This window comes from Coregonus clupeaformis, chromosome 21 (assembly GCF_020615455.1).
Source record: "Coregonus clupeaformis isolate EN_2021a chromosome 21, ASM2061545v1, whole genome shotgun sequence".
Classification (NCBI taxonomy): Eukaryota; Metazoa; Chordata; class Actinopteri; order Salmoniformes; family Salmonidae; genus Coregonus; species Coregonus clupeaformis.
In genome coordinates, this window is record NC_059212.1 from 20,111,599 (window position 1) to 20,131,682 (window position 20,084).

The 20,084-nt window shown below is 41.4% G+C and overlaps 1 protein-coding gene across 2 annotated transcripts; it reads right to left on the bottom strand.

Annotated features, from left to right (window-relative positions):
* Positions 1 to 563: 563 nt before the first annotated feature.
* On the bottom strand, positions 564 to 18,500 carry LOC121535042 (protein ABHD8-like). Of its 2 annotated transcripts, none has more exons than XM_041841726.2 (5): positions 18,181 to 18,500; positions 7,662 to 8,452; positions 7,053 to 7,223; positions 3,186 to 3,402; positions 564 to 2,921 (listed from the first exon to the last, which is right to left on the bottom strand). In XM_041841726.2, exons 2-5 carry the CDS (start codon positions 8,441 to 8,443, stop codon positions 2,706 to 2,708), a joined length of 1,386 nt encoding a protein of 461 aa, XP_041697660.1. In that variant the 5' UTR covers positions 8,444 to 8,452; positions 18,181 to 18,500; the 3' UTR covers positions 564 to 2,705. The 2 variants fall into 2 exon arrangements, with proteins under 2 accessions (XP_041697660.1, XP_041697659.1); XM_041841725.2 differs by lacking the exon at positions 18,181 to 18,500 and adding an exon at positions 9,467 to 9,569.
* Positions 18,501 to 20,084: the final 1,584 nt, after the last annotated feature.

The following is a 20,084-nucleotide window of genomic DNA, read 5'->3' on the forward strand; positions in this document are numbered from 1 at the left end:
CTGTACATACTAGTGACAACTGCTAACCAGAAGAGTATTGTCCTCACTAAAGTGCCTGTGAGAGGAAGCTACTAGACTATTGAGACGCAGCCCCAGTGCGTGTCCTCAAGGTGAGGTGTTGAATGTGGCCCCCAGGGGTCGGCGGGATGCGAAGGGAGAGAAGTCCTTGTAGGCAAACATGATGACGTCGCTCGGTTTTCATAGTAACCGGAACTGCAAGAAGTCGGCCATCATGGCGTGGAGATCCGGGTGCTGCCGTAAGTACGAGGCATGTTCCGCCTTCAACTCCTCCTGTAACACCATGTGTACCTTGGGGTATCTGGTCAATATAATGGATAATCTGTGGTTAACGTCCAAAAGCGGAAGTTGCGTCACAGGCTCTCTTTCCAAAACGGGATCATCCGGTCTTTGGGGACTCGGCAGAGGCGACAGTTGCCTAAACAGAGGTGACCCCCCCAGGCCTCATGGCCAGAAATGTACACTCAAACAATCATGGTTACTTATAAAATTGCCCTCATTCATTCGTTCATACATTAATTCACAGAAGAACAAAAACAACCATATAATACAAACATTTGTTTTAATTCATGCCATGAAAGGCACATTCATACACTCAATTGAACAGTTCGATATATCATAATTTTATATGCACCTACATTCAGGCAGTGCATGAGTTCTGATGGCCATGAATAAATGCATCAATGACATTTACACATTTTGAACCACAAATTATAGCACACTGGATAGGAACACTGACCGATTTTTATACATTTAGCGGAGGAAGCAAATGTGCGTGCACCTTGCAGTCCATATAGCTGTCGGATTAATCTATACAGTGCATAAGCAGACATTGCATCAGAAGCACTTCATGGTATTGGACAGTCCACGTTAAACTAATTTGTTCCTCAACCTATTTGTTTCCATTACTTAATAGTACATTATCTTAGTCTACAGTTCATAACTCACCTTTTCTCTGTTGAAATTGCATAATCTTCTTGCATCTTTTCTCAGAATAATGCATATGCAATAAACAGTGTGTAGCAGTCGGAGAGACCGAACCATAAAATGCATTACTGTGCTTCATACTTCTTAATCACAGATTAATCACACACTCTCATTATGAGACACGAAAACATTCACAAATGAGCACCTGATAACGTTATGTTTAGCTTATTATCACGGATGACCTTTGACATTGCAAGCAGTAAGCACATACAGATTGACTGGAGGGCAGTGGAGGAAAATGCTTTGCTACACTATCTTGTAGACGGAAGAACAACATTATTCTAAATGGTGTTACATCAAATTCTGAGGCAAAATGGGTTGAACTTGCAAGATTGGAAGTTTAATAACTGGCATCAGTATGGATAAATAATAGTTATGGAATACTTTTACATAATTTCGATTACTGCCTATCACTAAAGCTTTGGTCCAACTTCTTCTCTGTCCATAATGCCCCTTAGATTATACTCTCAGAGGACACGGGAGGTTTTTGGATTTGTAGTATGTAGTCAAGAAAATTCTCGAATATCTTAAAAGCCTATTCATGCAACAACTTCAAATGCATATGCAAGTGTAGACACATACAGTAATCATAGGTTTCTAAATGCATAATATTGGACAACACCGCAAATGGTTCTTAAGGCAAAATACTCCACTCCATGTTGTGCATAGATGAATCATTATGTTTAAAAAGCGAACCAATACCCTAAACTTCAAGCGTGAGTTAATGCACAAAGTTGACAGATACTGACTGTAACTGACAGATACTTAGCTTGCTCAAGGATATGTTTTAACAGCTTTACTTTGGCGTGATGATATTTTATGAGGTTATTGAAATTGTATGATCAATTTGTTTAGGTGTATGTTTTTATTATGCCTGTAACATACTTTATGTGATTACTTATTGCATGTTTATTTGCCATAACAATTACCAATCCATTCACCACTACTTCCATCCAGTCAACACTTTAGTCTATAACCTGCTTAATTGGGGATGATCATTATGAGGATGACCTCATGCAAACTGGATCGCCATGTATCATAAACGATCTTACTCCCATAACACACCACAGTCACCCATTGGCTAGCATTATCTGGATAGTTTCTCAGTTATCCTATTTAGTTAATGATTCCCTTGAAGAGAATCCATCATATGGACCCAGTCTTATAAGATCCTTATTTAACTTGCAACTGATGACAGGAGGACACCAATCAGCAGTGATATATTATTCACAAGATGATGGAAGATAGATAGTAAGGCAATCCACACACCATTTAATAGTCATGGCCTCCTCACTTTGGTTGACAATGGCCCACTCACCAACCAAGTTTGGTACTTCAGAGCATTACGAATGGATATTGTGTTTTAAAAACATTATCTGGACCCGAGGTCTGTCTGATTACAAACACCACATGATGGAGCACAGACAGCTGTCAAAGGGAAAACAGAAACACCCATCTCTGTCGTTGTAATAGATTCCGCCTCTCTTCTTTCCATCATTTCCTGTCTTCTTCTTTCTACAGTCCCATTCAAATGCCAACTCTAGCTTGGCGCACCAGTTGCCTCCCCTCCACTTCCACAACAAACTCTGGCCCTGTTAATAACAGCTCTCAGCCTGCGAGCAGCCCTAAGACCACGTGCCACCTGCCAAAGACAGGCCCTCGGATTGGGTTTGCTCATGTAAAATGAAACTCCTTACTGGTTATTTTTCCATGGGCTTGTTTGGTTTTGGTGTCTGAACGACAACGCCATTGACCGTAACAGTCTTGTCAGCATCAGTCTTAGCGGCGTCCTTTTTGGACATGTCGGGCTCCCATAGGAAAAACTCGTGCAGGAGGGTGTTGACTGTGTCAGGGCACTCCATCATCACCATATGACTGCCCTCCTCGATGACTTTCAGGAACGCAAAGAGAAGGATCTGAAATGAAAAGGATAATAGTTACAATCAAGATATAAAACAGTGGTACAGATTATTTTGACCATTTCAATATAATATTAGTCATTGAAGATGACAGGCGTGTGATATGATAGGGACTGTTCATAATTCATATCATAATTAAATAAAATGTATCTTTCATAGAACATAAAATGCAATTGATATAATTTATCTTTCATTCATGAGTAGTAGAGCTTCTGAACTAAATTCACATGGATTGGTATTCATAAATGTATGTCTCTTTACCTCTGCCATGCGTTGGTCCTCATCCATGGGCACAAACTTGTCGTACATGCCGTGCACCAACAGGATGGGCACAGTAAGCTCAGCATGGTACACCTCGTCCCCCTCGGGCCAGTACTGCCCACTCATCATGGCTCGCAACACAAATGGATTCACGTTGAAGGCATTGCCCTGCTTCAGCAGCTGCTTCTCTTTGGCTCCCTGACGGGCAAACCCAGCCCTGAACATGTTGGAAAAAGAGGTCAGACTCATAGCCATTTTGTATAATTGTTTTTTACCCTTATTTTACAAGGAAAGTTGACTAAGAACACATTCTCATTTACAGCAACGACCTGGGGAATATTTACAGGGGAGAGGAGGGGGGATGAATGAGCCAATTGGAAGCCATCAGTATTATCTGATATTCAAAATGATGTGTTAAATTCCCCTTACTTTGTGTATGCAGTAGTAGTTAAGCATTGACAGTGTACAGCAGATGTCCCCAATTACATTCAGCCGTGGGACGATTTTTCCTTGGATGGTCAGGGAGCCAGAACATAGTTATAAATAATTTGTGCACTACAAAAAATTTCCCGCAAGAATCCCAAACAGATATAGTCTTTTGACAAAAACAGAATCATTTCAAACCTTGATTACATTGGGATACGATCACATATGCCTCTCAAGACTGCGCACGTACAAAAATATTGAGTTTTATAAACTTGGCGCATACCATACATACGCATGTTTCCGTTATAAATCAAACCGGTCCTAAAACTGTGCACGCTTGAACAAGCATTAAAACTCAGCCTGAAAAACGCCCATCATTCACCATTTATGGTGACAATAATACCCTTATTTGCTGTATACTTTGGAAGTATTCGAGTTAGGCTGAGGCAGTTTTCTAAAGGAAATAGCAATAGCGAACTTGATCAAATGTCTTTGTAGATGATGGCATAATGTTGAACTTTTGCAGTGACATTTGCTGTAGGCTATCCGACAGACAAAAAGTTTATGAAAGACAACAACAATTGCACATTTCTGTGGACCTGTAAACAGACGGTTTGAATTGAATAGGGCCTAATGTTTTGCATTTACTTTTTCTTCCCGAATTCTGAAACATTGTCTACTTACAGTGGTAGCCATACACACTTCAATGCAAAATATCAACTGTTAAATTCTACTGTATGTTATAAACTACGCTTCCTTTCTGATGCATGCAAAATACTTGAAATAATAGCGTATCTAATAAGCCCAATTACATGAGAGATGCGCATGGTAATTTGTTGTAGGCTATGGCTACTTTGGGAATATGAACCCATCATGGCCAGAAAAGGTGAAGAATAAATTCTGCAATGGTTATGAAAAGATGGATTATGTGTATAAATGCAATATTGTCTACTCGAGAAATTTGAAATGACAGTACTCAGACTCAGAAGTAACCTACAACCCTCTGTTCCACCGTTAATAAATTGCGCTCCGAATTGGATGGCATAGAGCAAAATACTTCCAGTACCTTATCTACAGTGCCTTGCAAAAGTATTCATCCCCCTTGGCGTTTTTCCTATTTTTTGCATTACAACCTGTAATTTAAATGAATTTTTATTTGGATGTCATGTAATGGACATACACAAAATAGTCCAAATTGGTGAAGTGAAATGAAAAAAAGAACTTGTTTCAGAAAATTCTAAAAAATAAATAACGGAAAAGTGGTGCGTGCATATGTATTTACCCCCTTTGCTATGAAGCCCCTAAATAAGATCTGGTGCAACCAATTACCTTCAGAAGTCACATAATTAGTTAAATAAAGTCCACCTGTGTGCAATCTAAGTGTCACATGATCTCAGTATATATACACCTGTTCTGAAAGTTCCCAGAGTCTGAAACACCACTAAGCAAGGGGCACCAAGGAGCTCTCCAAACAGGTCAGGGACAAAGTTGTGGAGAAGTACAGATCAGGGTTGGGTTATGAAAAAATATCAGAAACTTTGAACATCCCAAAGCACCATTAAATCCATTATTAAAAAATTGAAAGAATATGTCACCACAACAAACCTGCCAAGAGAGGGCCGCCCACCAAAACTCACGGACCAGGCAAGGAGGGCATTAATCGGAGAGGCAACAAAGAGACCAAAGATAACCCTGAAGGAGCTGCAAAGCTCCACAGCGGAGATTGGCTTTACGGAAGAGTGGCCAGAAAAAAGCCATTGCTTAAAGAAAAAAATAAGCAAACACATTTGGTGTTTGCCAAAAGGCATGTGGGAGACTCCCCATACATATAGAAGAAGGTACTCTGGTCAGATGAGACAAAAATTGAGCTTTTTGGCCATCAAGGAAAACACTATGTCTGGCGCAAACCCAACACCTCTCATCACCCCGAGAACACCATCCCCACAGTTAAGCATGGTGGTGGCAGCATCATGCTGTGGGGATGTTTTTCATCAGCAGGGACTGGGAAACTGGTCAGAATTGAAGGAATGATGGATGGCGCTAAATACAGGGAAATTATTGAGGGAAACCTGTTTCAGTCTTCCAGAGATTTGAGACTGGGACGGAGGTTCACCTTCCAGCAGGACAATGACCCTAAGCATACTGCTAAAGCAACACTTGAGTGGGTAAGGGGAAACATTTAAATGTCTTGGAATGGCCTAGTCAAAGCCCAGACCTCAATCCAATTGAGAATCTGTGGTATGACTTAAAGATTGCTGTACAACAGCGGAACCCATCCAACTTGAAAGAGCTGGAGCAGTTTTGCCTTGAAGAATGTGCAAAAATCCCAGTGGCTAGATGTGCCAAGCTTATAGAGACATACCCCAAGAGACTTGCAGCTGTAATTGCTGTAAAAGGTGGCTCTACAAAGTATTGACTTTGGGGGGTGGCTGAATAGTTATGCACGCTCAAGTTTTCTGTTTTTTTGTCTTAATTCTTGTTGTTTTCACAATATAAAAACATTTTGCCTCTTCAAAGTGATAGGCATGTTGTGTAAATCAAATGAGACAAACCCCCCAAAAAAACATTTTAATTCCAGATTGTAAGGCAACAAAATAGGAAAAATGCCAAGGGGGGTGAATACTTTCGCAAGCCACTGTATCTACTACTGTGAAGTGGGTCCAATTAAATGAGAGATGGGACGAATGGTATCCTTGTTGTAGGCCTATGCTACCTCATGAGTATGAAATCATCACAGAAAAGGTGAGGAATTTATTATGCAATGATCATGGAAATGAAATAAATAATAGCCTAGGAAATAGAGGCCTATTTTTTTAATATTATAAAATGCAAAGATAAACTAAATCACATTTCTCTCTTCTCACTAACAGCAAATGATTGCATCTTGTTATTAACCTGTTCATGAATAAGCCGTCCATCATATCCCCCATTTGCACAAAATACTAATCTACTTTCCTGCTTGCAATGCAATACTTCAACCATTAGAAACTGTGCGTACGCATGGTCTAAAGTTTGAGGGAAGGTGAGCACATTTGCACATTAAGTTCAGTTTTTATAAATGCCAACTTTTGCTTGAAAACTGGCGTACAAATGTTTTGCGGTCTATTTTGTACGCACGGTTTATAAATGAGGCCCCTGGTTATTACAGTCTTTTATGTCCAACAACAATGTTTTTTATTTATTTTTTTTGCTCCGAAATCTTGGAGGGCCAAATAAAATCCCTTGTGGGCAGCCAACTATTCGGGAACCCTAGTGTAAAGTATACTTTCTGTATGAAGAGTTTCTTGATTTTGTTTTGTCTACAGCGATAGGTTGTTGTTCTATTTGTTAGGCGATGTGTTGTTATTTTGTCTACAAAATGTTGTTTTGTCTAGCAATGTGTTGTTGTTTTGTCTGCACTGCAATAGTTTTGTCTACAAAGAGATGGGATGATTTACTTACTTGAGAAAGCTCCAGGCCAGACAGGGGGAGAGGCAGTGCAGCACACAGGAAGGCAGCTGGAAGATTGAACAGAGGCTGGGCTCCAGAGCTGTGGGCCCCCCTCCATTGATCATCACCACCTTGTGAACCTGGTCTGGATACTCATGGGCCAGGAAGGTACAGAACGATACCCTGAAAAGGGATATAATCAAACACGTGAAAATAACGTCTTGGGAACCTGCTTTCTGATTGGTCCATTCATCATCACATCGTCATAACCCTGCTCTCTGATGGGTCCTTCACCATGACATCAAATAACCTAATCTCTGATTGGTCACTTCATTGTGACATCATCATAACCCTGCTCTGATTGATCCCTTCATCATGACATCACCATAACACTGCTCTCTGATTGGTCCCTTCATCATGACATCATCATAACCCTGCTCTCTGATCGGTTTGTCTTCTTCAGACATCGTCAGGGCCAGTTTATGGTGTGTTTCAGGGCATGTTCAAATACTGTAATTAATTTACTATCACGATATTCCTTCTGTTAACTGACCTAAGACATAAGATGATACTTGGTAATCAATTGACCATTAGTTTTAACAGAGAAGCAAGCATACTGACCCATAGGAGTGCCCGATTAGGATGTTGCGTTTACGGGCGTATTTCTTGAAGATGGCGCGCATGTCCTCGGCCAGGGCGTAGAAGGTGTAGGCCGCCGCGATGTGGGGTGCTGTGCTGGCCCCGTGGCCCGCCATGTCAGGGGCGATGACTTCATACCCCAGCCGCGAGAAGAAGTCCAGCTGGCTGCCCCAGATGTCCAGCGAGCCGCCTACCCCATGTACGAAAAAGAGCGCCACGTCCGAGTGCGTCCCCTTGCAGCTGGAGATCTCCCTCTCCGAGTCAATCATCAATGTGCGCTTGGGCTTGCGGTGGCGCCGGCGAGGAGGTGCCGCAGGTTTCTGCTCCCCGACCATGGGTAGGGGAGGCGTGGGTTCAGGGGAGGTGGTCACTTCCTTATAGTCGGCCAGTTCCACCTCCACGGTGCTGCAGGGCTCTAGGTCTCCATCCTGGCACTGGAGGATCTGCGAGTGCAGCACGTCACCCAGGTTCTCAATGACTAGCTGGCCGTTGCGGTAGACAGTGATCTTGCGCTTGCAGTGCACACTGCTGCTGTTGCTGTTTCCACTGCCCTTCACCTGCTCTGGCTCCTTTACCTGGTCCTCCTCCGTCACCACCGGTGACTGGCGCTCAGGGATGATGTGGCGAACCCTTAGGACTCTCCCGGGCTTCACCTCCACAAACTCAAAGGCGTCAGCTGGCTCGGAGGACTCGACGGGCATCACCAGGCTGGTAGCCTTCCCAGTCAGACAGCACAGGATCCCGTCTGTAATGCTGGTCAGCATGGTGCCTGCCTGCAGAGACACACACCCATGAGGAATGTCAATGAGCAATCTAAACAAAACCAACACAACGTGATTGATTATGCTTGAAAAAATACTGGATAGGTAAGTACTGTGGTAAGAACATGAGGTAACATAAAGGTTATGAGTGTTTTGTATGCATAATATTGTGAATAACATCGTTATTTCATGTAATTCAAATACAACACAGTCCCCATTTCTGTCTGAGTGCGACAAAGTCTAGGAGTTTACAACAAACATAATATAAGAACAAACCGGTAAAAAGCACCCAGGAGTGGTGTTGTGAGTTCCATGTTCTCCCCATATGTCAAAACACATAATAGGAAGGATCTGGTAGGCTTAACACACAACAAAGATCAACAGACAACAAAGATTTTTGAGCTAAAAGATCCCACTGGCTCTCACCACAACATTAGAAACTGTGCGTACGCATGGTCTAAAGTTTGAGGGAAGGTGAGCACATTTTCACATTAAGTTCCGTTTTTATAAATGCCAACTTTTGCTTGAAAACTGCGGCACCTCCAAAACCAACACAACGTGATTGATTATGCTTGAAAAAATACTGGATAGGTAAGTACTGTGGTAAGAACATGAGGTAACATAAAGGTTATGAGTGTTTTGTATGCATAATATTGTGAATAACATCGTTATTTCATGTAATTCAAATACAACACAGTCCCCATTTCTGTCTGAGTGCGACAAAGTCTTGGAGTTTACAACAAACATAATATAAGAACAAAACAGTAAAAAGCAACCAGGAGTGGTGCTGTGAGTTCCATGTTCTCCCCATACGTCAAAACACATAATAGGAAGGATCTGGTAGGCTTAACACACAACAAAGATCAACAGACAACAAAGATTTTTGAGCTAAAAGATCCCACTGGCTCTCACCACAACAATTCACTGCACAAAAAACGACAAAAACAGTACTTTGAACCTGACATTTGCTCCATGATAAACACCCTAGGGTTTCTCAATCATTAAGCTTTCAATTAAAAAACTCACCGGCTTACATGACCAGTTTAACATTGGGTTCAAAGTAAGTCCATAGACAACAGTAAAACAATACCCGTTTCGTACTCAGTTTCAGTGTGGAGAAGCAGAATCAATTGACATACTGACCTAGACGCAAACTAAGAATAGACACGGCTCTTCCAAAATGGCCCCTGGCCCCTAGAGTATACATAGAATGTCAGCAATGGCACAGCGGGGTTCATGCCAACTGCTCAATCTATGTATCCCATGTGCCAATGGGGTTTGGTTATTAGTACACCAGCAGACGATGATCTTTCCAAGGTTAGTTATGTCCAGAGGTTTTTGGCAGTCTGGTAAATTGAGAATGTCACACGGTTTAAATATAGACTATAGATTATCAAGGGGAAGCAGAACACAAGTGTCATATCTACAGTATGTGTTGGAACTTGGATCCAGGCTTCATGGTTTCCTATGTACAGTAACTGTGTCTCTGCTAACTAAACAGAATATATACTGCTGGTTGTGTTCTATTGTTCAATTACCTTATGTAAAGCTGGAGTATATGAGCTATCTATGCTCACAAATTATGTCCCCTACAATGCTAGACATCTGATTGAATTGCATTTCCAGTCAACAACGTTCACCGATATTATTAGATCATGCTCAAAGCTACAGTCAATGAGGTCTGGGGAAAACTGCGGCAACCATTTTCAATCCTCTGAAAATTGTGGCCTACACAGGAGGGAGGCTTTTCTAATGATGAGTTTGTGGAAACCCTTCGTATAAAAGATGACCTGACACACTGGCTTTAATCAACACATATATTTCTCTCCTGGTATTCACACCAAGGTCACACCATTGATTTATATACGTCAAGTCACACACACACACACACACACACACACACACACTAACACACACTAATAATGGCAGAGCTCTGATTAATGTCCACCCTTCTCTCACCCACCTCCAATCACTTTCAACCCCGGATTCATATTCTACATTATTTATTCACAATGAGGGGAGATGTGTGTAAATGATTCATATTCGCTGGTGCATTTGAAACAGACTAAAAGCCTATTTATGCTTGCGCCGAAAATGTGATCCGGAGGCTCCTTACGAAGGGTGTGACGCAATTGCGGAGCCTCTCGAGGCTTGCGGAGGCCAAATCGAGCTCCATACCGCATCGCCGTGCTCCTCCCAAATGTTTTAACAATGCGGAGGGCTCCGTATAGCTCTGCATTGACATGATTGTTTGACCGTAGGTGGGGGCGGGAGGTCCTGTATAAACACAAATTAACTTCCTTGACTACTTCCTTCACAACAGCTCTGCTCCACAAAGAGCAAAAAGTATGTTTGCTCTGACTTCTGGGGAGGCCGCATCGCAGTAAATACTGTACAGCCACTGCAGACATCGGATTGGTCATGCGGAGCCTTTAAGTCTCATTGTTCTATCTCTTCACATGTAATTGAAATGTCCACCTGTGTAATGCTTGCCATAAAAATTCTGAATATCAGCAGATAAAACTGCTGTGTACGTATATTCCAATTTCGGACCCAGAAGTGTGTTATTTGCTGACCTAGCGAAGTTTATTACAGTTTTTCTCAATCACGCACAAGCAATTTTTGGATGTATGTTGAAACATACTGTATCTATAGCAGAACAGCAATAATCAAATGCTCAAAATACATTTACAGACCTTCGGATAATTTTCTTGCTTTTGTACCTGACTTGCATATCTTAGACCACCTTTTACAAAACTTTAAATACAAACGTCATCAGTGAATACAAAACTCAGTGTTAAGTGTTTTGTTCACAGAATATTACCATTACATTGTTTTCATCATAAGAGAAATGTGTGCAATATTGTGTTCACTGATCCAGCAATCAGTAAATGCTACTGCACGAAATTCTAAATCATCTCATCAGTGTCATACCATGTACAATATAGGAAAAGGGGGAATCTAGGCAATGGGGAATGTCAAATTATTATATATTTTTTACAATACATGCAGAAAATTCAGTTAGGTTAATTCTAAGTAACTGGGTTACTACTAAGTCATCATCTCCAACATCAACTTACATTATAGAGCTTTCCTTTGGTGTGGATTGAGGCCTAAACCAGTGGCGGCTGGTGAAAAATATTCTCGGTGGGGCTGTGCCATACTTTTTTTTCCTGTAACCATCGCGATATATTTTAACACAAACTGCAGGACAGCAGTGCTCAGTGAAACATTCAGTAATTATTTAATGCCAATATTAAAAAGTTGAGGCATTCTTACACAAAAACATATTACACAAACCCAAGCCTTTCATTTGCATTTAAAGTGAACTTTTTACCATTGGTAGTAAACAGGCAACGCAACAGGCATGCTGTCAGAACAGAGTGGAAAGTGGACAATAACATGAAATTATTATAAAGTTTATAGGAAATCTTACACTGTATAAAAGGATGTATAATATAGAAATGGATATCAAGTGGATGAACTCAAACCTTTGACTGGAAGAATAGCATACAGTATTTTATGATCATACTAAATGTGACTAATTGTTAATGTGCTCCAGAACTGCAACAATTAATTGATACAAAACAACATATATACAGTAATATTAGCAAAGACACTATTAAGACTTTCTAGAGTACCATATATAACTGGATTTTTTATGCTAAGGTCAACTATATACAAAGAAACATGCGGCCAGAGCTGCTCTGTGTGTGTGTGTCTGTCATCTTATTTGTACAGGAATTTTGCCCGTCTGTCCTTCTGAGTGGCAAACCTCTCAATGACCCTTTGATTAAAGTCAGGAATGTCCCTGACAAGTTTCTTCTCCATGGAGAGCATGGCCAGAGCGTTCAGGCGATCCTGTGTCATGCTGTTTCTCAGGAAGGTCTTGATCCTTTTCAGTGTAGAGAAGCACCTTTCTGACTCAGCAGTTGTCATGGGTGTGGTGATGAGGATCTTGAGGAGGCTGGCAGTCTCTGTGAAAGTGCTCTGAAGGTTGTTCTCCATGAAGAACTGGTACAGGGGCACTGCACCACTACAAGCCTTGAACTCACTGTTCTCATAGATGAGGGACAGTTCGGTTTTGAGCTTGGCCTTGTTCAACATGGGGTACGCCTCCACGGTTGTTTCAAGCGCTGTATCGGGGAACTTCACACTGTGTTGTGGGAACAACTCTCCGTGCAATAGTGTTGCGCTGATGAGGTGCTGGGTGAAGGAGAACCTCTCTTTGGCATGACTCAGGATGGTATCACATACCTGTAAAAGATACATCATCAGCTTTAATTTGCAATTAAGCTATTTTGATGCAAGTGATCCTGACTGACACATGCCTATGTCCAACTCAAGTATATGATTACCAAGGTGCTGATTGTTCAGGGTTTTGGCTACATACTACCAGGCCTGAAAAAAGTTCTATGGGGAAACACTGACAATTACATCACAACTTACCTCTATAGCCAACCTCTGTTGTTCTCCTGGTCCCAGCATCCTCCGTCGCTTGATGGGCTGTTGCTGCTCGTCAGATGCGCTGTCCCCACACAAAGAGGGAATTGAGGCCCTGGGTCCAAAAATAAAGTTTAATTTGATAACTTGCAATCAGACTTCTTAGCTCACTGTAATTCCCCCTCAACACACAACCAGTGACTTATATATATATATATATATATATATATAGACAGACAGACAGACAGACAGACAGATAGTGTGTATATACACACAAACTATGTCTAGTAACTGCTTTTAACCTGTGATGTACATAATTAACTGATGTTATTACGTTTTAAAGCCTTTTTCTATTACATTTGTGAGAGGGATGCAACATAATTTTGTTCTGCTGTGCACTTAGCAATAAAGTTAATCTTCAATAACAACTAGGCCTCTTCTAGAAATTGACCTGGTGGACACCTGAATAATTATTACAAACTGTGTAGTACTTTCCTGCATTATTATCAACGTCTGATTGTGTCTTTTTGGACAAACACTTGTTCTCGTGGTCGAGTAACAACAACTGCGCTCCTTGAGTGACGGGGTGGTACTTGGTGAGAGAGGGAGAGAGACGACCCAAATTGCGGAGTAAACTAGAAAAACGGACGTTACACATGGCGGAGTGGCATTACCACATTTAACAAACCAAACATTGAAATACCGTTATAGAAGGTAAAGTAAAAACCCAAACTGGTCTGTGCATCAATACCGGTATATAGTAATATATAGGCAACATACCGTAAATCTGTATCAATTATGTATCAGTTTTACATGTGACCCATATCAAATTTGCGCATTCACACTGAAGGAGCACACAAATGCAATGCTCATTTGGCGTGATTGTCGTGGTAACACAGGTGAAAAAAATCCTGAATGGTATCCTAATGGCAGCCATTTTGGTTAGGGAGAAATACAAACAACTCTACTGCCATACATTCCAATTAGACTGAAGGCATACAGTTGTGTCCAAATATATTGGCACCCTTGGGCTTTTCTTAAATAATTCCCTATTTCTTCTAAAATCAGTTGAAATTTGAGAGGAAAAAATGGGTCTCCACACCTTTAATTATATTTCTGTAAACTTAAGTTTACAATTGTAATTTAGAAAATATAGACAAATGTCATGGACTAAATTATTGGCACCCTGGAGCTAGTACTTGGTTGCACAGCTTTTGGCCAAGATAGCTGCCAACATATGCTTATTGTAGACATCAATGAGCTTGCTGCACCTTTTCTGCTGGCAATTTGGCCCATTCTTCAGCAGCAAACTGCTGTAATTCTTCAATGTTTGAGGGTTGCACTCCACCAACTTCTTTTTTCAGATCTTGCCAAAACTAATGTGGTCCCGTGTAGCTCAGTTGGTAGAGCATGGCGCTTGCAACGCCAGGGTTGTGGGTTCGTTTCCCACGGGGGCCAGTATGAAAAAATGTATGCACTCTTAACTGTAAGTCGCTCTGGATAAGAGCGTCTGCTAAATGACTAAAATGTAATGTAAATGTCTTCTCTTTCCTTTTAAAATACTAAAACAAATATAATTGTGACGGCTCTATGATAATCACTCACTTTGATGACCAGACACATTTAGGCTTTTAAACTGTTGTAAGTGAACTATTCATCTTTCTAACAGCATCTTTATCAGCCAATAGTAAATATAGTTATTTACCTGATTGTTAGCATGCTTTCTGTGAACCTCTGGACAAGTGCTTTAATGAAGACAGGGTCGATGTTCCTCTTCTGCAGCTGGCTGAAAAGCATGTCCACATTTGGCATGATCTTGTGGAACAGTGCCAGGAAAAAACAGAAAGCCTCGTCTTCGAGCATCCTCACAAAGCCCCCCGCCTCTCTGACAGTCGGGGCATCAAAGTTCCCAGAGTCTCTGATGGTCTGGAAACACGTTAGGAGGTCATCCCTGTACTCGTACACAGTGTTTACAGCGCGACTGTGGAAGTTCCACCGTGTTGTAGAGGCTCTGGGGAGTCTCCTCGTGCCCACGCAAGGCCAACTCAAAAGCCCCACAGAACTTCACACAATCGATAATTTTGGATAGAATGTGCCTGTTTTTATCCACCTCCTCATTGTGTTTCCTCACCGCAATCCTGTGGCCGTCATCCAGCTGCGTAGCAATGTTCACCCTTCCTAATACAGCTAGCTTTACAGAGTTGTCCATGTGTGCCCTGGTGTTCTCATGTTTCTTTACCTTCTCTGACAGGTGCTTCATATCCCTCACTCCGGTACCTGTCCATGCTGAATCTGACCCCGTCGTTTTAAAAAGCAAGCACGGAAAGCAAAATAAAGCATTAGCATCAGTGCACCCAGCTAGCCAAGCCTTCCTGGTGTACCAGCTACGGGAGAAGCCGCGCATATACTGCTTCCCTTTCTCGCTAGCCTGCTGTCTGATTGAGAGGTCAGGTTGATCTGGGCCCAGCTCTTTCACCCGAACTTTCTCTGACAAAGTTCTCCTCTCAAACGGATCTTGGAGGAGAGATTTCACCGAGTTAGGGTTGGGTCTTGGAGGAGTAACGTTTGCGTTCGCCATTGTCGTCTAGTAAAAATGGCGCCACTGGAGCCCGGTCCTTATTTTATCAGGGGCGAGCTTGGGGGCGATAAAATAATCGCCCTCCTTGGATTCGAATTAAAATCGCTGATTAGCTACATTTTATGTCATACATTCATATCTTAAATTAGCAATTGGCTTAACTGCTACGTAGACCCGCCTCCTCGGGGCACTTTCTGTATCGCCCAGAGCTGACGAGGCGTTTGACAGGCAGAGGAAAGGTTGCGAATATGATTTTCTATCATATCTTACACATATTACTGTGTGCATTCCATATTTCAAACACACAAATATTGACATACTGATGTTTTTATAATTATTATTATTATTTTTTTTTTTATTTTTTTTTAAAAAATAATTTTATTTAAGGGGGCGGCGCCCTAGCGCCCTCTATCGGCCAGCCGCCACTGGCCTAAACATTCATATCAGTTGTGTTCCTCCATTGTATTCACCTTTCCTTATTTCTATTGTGGATTGTGTTTCTGTGTGACAATGGAGAGTCTACAAAACTATGAGCAAACCAGCCTTTGTATTGAATACATGCAATTGGATTGTGATGATACCGATGAATGAATCCTGCACACAATATGCTTAAAAAAAAGTATCAGGAATAATATTTGATTTGATGTGTATGGAATTGTTTGGTATGCATAAAAGGAGAGTAATTATTTCCATATTGCTGCCCCTTTGGATAGTTGTACTTTGATCATCATGATTTAGTGACTGTAAAGAAAATGTATTGATCAACTGGGATTTTAAAAGACAGACTAACTTTCTGTTTTGTCTGCTTGAACTCGAGAGATGAGTATGGTTGTGTTAATCTTTTGATGAATGTATTGGCAATTTTAACGGTATATAATATAGTTTTGATTAATGCATTTATGTTTTGAGAAGGCAACTACATTTAAAAAACATATTTACTTTGTTGTGGACTTTGTTTAGAAAATCGACAACATTGTTCCAAAAAATGCTTGACAAGTTTTGTTTAGCTTAACGATTTTGAAAGTGTAGGTTTGGCACATGAAGTTAATGAAGTTCGTTTTAATACACAGATGGGAAATCTGAAAGCAGGTAATGGTAATAGGGAGAGAGGAGGGTGCATTGATCCTGGTAAATGATGCCTCTGCATGAGGTGCAGCTTACTGCATCTTTGCAGCCACACACACAGGGGAGTTCATTAATGTATTGAACTGGCACACAGGGATCAATGTCTGGCTGAGAAGGGCTGAGAAGGGCTGAGAAGGGCTGAGAGAGAGAGAGAGAGAGAGAGAGAGAGAGAGAGAGAGAGAGAGAGAGAGAGAGAGAGAGAGAGAGAGAGAGAGAGAGAGAGAGAGAGAGAGAGAGAGAGAGAGAGAGAGAGAGAGAGAGAGAGAGAGAGAGAGAGAGAGAGAGAGAGAGAGAGAGAGAGAGAGAGAGAGAGAGAGAGAGAGAGAGAGAGAGAGAGAGAGAGAGAGAGAGAGAAGGTCGGTGCATCCTGTTTCACGAGCCAAGTGACATTTGGGATTTCCCTTCCTTGGTAGATCAAAAATGGTGAGCCTCTAGGAGCAGTGAGTGTGTCATTAATCATATGATCAAATGCTACCATCACAACATTCATTAGACACAGCTGGCCTCTAAATCATTGCAATACGTTTAGGGGTCAGGATACTGGATAATATGTGTGTAAGCACTATGAAAGCCCAGCCATGACCTACAGGCATATATGTCTATACACAGATACTGTATGTATCTCATATAATAACCCATATCATATTGAGGTTATTATCAGGTGTGATATAAGACTGAACAGAAAGTATGTTGGAGGTGGACTACCCTCCAGGGGATGAGGTGGCCATCCTTGCAATGAACCTGTGCATGACTGCTAAACTGAGAGGAGACTTACACTACACTCCAAGATCCCTACATTACTCCACTACCAGAGATTAAAATGCAAAAGACCATCCGGTTCAACGTTCCTTGCCATTTCATCCCACTGACATATTAAGGTTGAGTATGAAAGTGAGACTTGAATATGAATGAGTTTTCCAGTGGACTGCCCTAAATTCTCTCAACCATGTTATTCAGCCATTTTACTATTTGATCTGCAATGCAGAATTAGGTTGATTATCCAAACGTCATGTTTAGCACACATTTGGTACACTGTGCTCTACTTTTCCACCCACACAGTACAGTAATACATTCTGATGCATTTACGTACAGTATTCAAAATATCTGGTTTGGAGGACCATTTAATCTACCATTACAGTAATGTATAAAGTCTGCAAAGAGATGCAAATGTGTATTTTATGACTAGTTGAATTACGTTAGTACTAGGGCATAACACTACCTGTAAACATCAGAAATTACATAATGTACCATACAGAGCAGACCAATTCAGTCTTAGCCAAATGAGTATGCATGCATAATTTTTTCAAAACTGTTATGAAAGATTTAACCATTTGCAAACTGGACTGGACACTACTGTAGCCTATGGTAAGTGAGCAAGATATATGCCAACAACATAAATCAATATTGAGTGGGTGTGTTGCGCAATGTATGTCACTATGCCAACGCATCATGAATGACATCTATTTATCCGAATACCCATTATGAAATATCAAATATACTGTTTCAGGTATGGTATCAGTATAAAACCACATACCCAGTAATTGCCATTCAACGTTTGCTGATGCATATGCCTATTTTCTAGCCAATTCCTTACCTTACTGATGATTAAGGACGTGAAATATGATGCTCCTCTCCCATAAAACGATAGTCAATAGGTTGATAATAATTAACTGCAGCTGAAAATCTGTTGCATTGGTATAATTCAAAAGCAATCTGCAATATGGAGAAGTTGTTAATTGCTCATCTGCAGATGGTTTACATCGTACTAATCAACAAATATAATAAGGCTTTAAATCTAAGTAATGCACACTAAGTAGGTGTGCCAATTTCAATTTTTAAATAGCCAGATCAATGCTCTTTTGATCAGCATCCTTCGGCGTTGCGCACACGGGCATGATTCTACCAACCCGTTTGGTCTTGTTGTATTCTGGTTGAATTCCGCATCTACGGAATTTTCCTGTCAGCTTCCTTCTGCATTTGAATGACAAGAAAGATAGCGAATGGGCTACAAACCTTAGTTCTACGAAAGCCAATAGGATGTCTTGTATTCAAGTTGCTAAGGCCGAGTGGGTAAACTAACAACAGATTCCCATACCATAAGTTTGTGTGTGTGGTGTGTGTGTGTGTGTGTGTGTGTCCTGATATGGTGTGGCATGTGGCTAGATTGGTGGATGGAAGGATGAACCCATAAATATCAAATAGAAATGTGGAATCAAAATACGTTTCTTTAATGATCAAAATGCTTTCTCTGTTTCACAATTTCGTTTATGAAATTATCCATCAGTGGGCATTTTTATTGAAAAGTATATTAGTTACCAAGCAATTTAACTATACCAAATAGGCAACATTTAAAGTTTTACATTTGTATTATAGCCTTATATGCATCAATACTTTTATTGATGACATCTGAAAGAAAAAAGTCATGGATGATAATATTATTGGTTTGTAATGCCAGAATCAGCTTTTTTGTTTATGTGTTGCCATGGTGTTTCTTTCAGACCGGACCTGAGAGTTTATTTTTACCTTTTACCTTGATGACCTTGACAAGTGGGAACCCATGGACCTCCCTAAGGGTGACGAGTATGCCTACGCTGCCTACGACAGCTCCCTGTCCTTATCACTTAGCGGAATATTCACTTCCATAAGCAGCATCGGCACCAAAACATCATGGGGTTCCCTCCATCTCCCCCAGAGAGCTGCCAGTGAGCTCTGTGGCCCCTCAGAATGGCATGCTTCTGGCTGAGGGCCCACTGCAGCAGCCTATAGTGATAAGGTGCTGGCCCTCCTGTAGCTCAGTTGGTAGAGCATGGCGCTTGCAATGCAAGGGTTGTGGGTTCGTTTCCCACGGGGGGCCAGTATGAAAAATGTATGCACTCACTAATTGTAAGTCGCTCTGGATAAGAGTGTCTGCTAAATGACTAAAATGTCAAAAAATGACAACTGGTGGAAACATACACTCCTTCGAAGCAGCCTTGTAGCAGGGGAGATCAAGGTAGCAGAGAAAGAACTGTCCTCCACCAGACTCTCCACTGCTACAGGTGGGAGGAAGAAGACTAAGAACTGGCTGCTTCCAGGGACTCCGGAGAGCCCTGAGAGGGAGCAGAGGAAAGGAGAAGAAGCCTGTAAGCAATTACTAGTAATCATACTGTAATACTTTGTCATACTTTCTCTCTCTTGTTCATTTCTTAAATATACAATGGTAAATCTCATGAGATTTGTATCAAATAGATACTTGGAAAACGTGATTAGATATTTGAATGCAGTTGTCATTGTAGCAACACATCCTGTTAACACAGAATAACACAGAATATTATACCCTGGACGACGCTGGGCCAATTGTGCGCCGCCCATGAGTCTCCCGGTCGCGGCCGGCTGCGACAGAGCCTGGATTCGAACCAGGATCTCTAGTGGCACAGCCTTAGACCACTGCGCCACTCAGGAGTACCCCACCTTTTAGAGCGCAGGTACTGCCTTTGAAATTTATATCACCTGGAACAT

Coding starts and splice junctions, on each gene's coding strand:
- LOC121535042 (XM_041841725.2), bottom strand. CDS start 9,490: ATGTTAAACTGGTCATGTAAGCCG. Junction 8,453..9,466: donor TAAACTGGTCATGTAAGCCG/GTGAGTTTTTTA, acceptor GTGTCTCTGCAG/GCAGGCACCATGCTGACCAG. Junction 2,922..3,185: donor AGGACCAACGCATGGCAGAG/GTAAAGAGACAT, acceptor TTTTCATTTCAG/ATCCTTCTCTTTGCGTTCCT.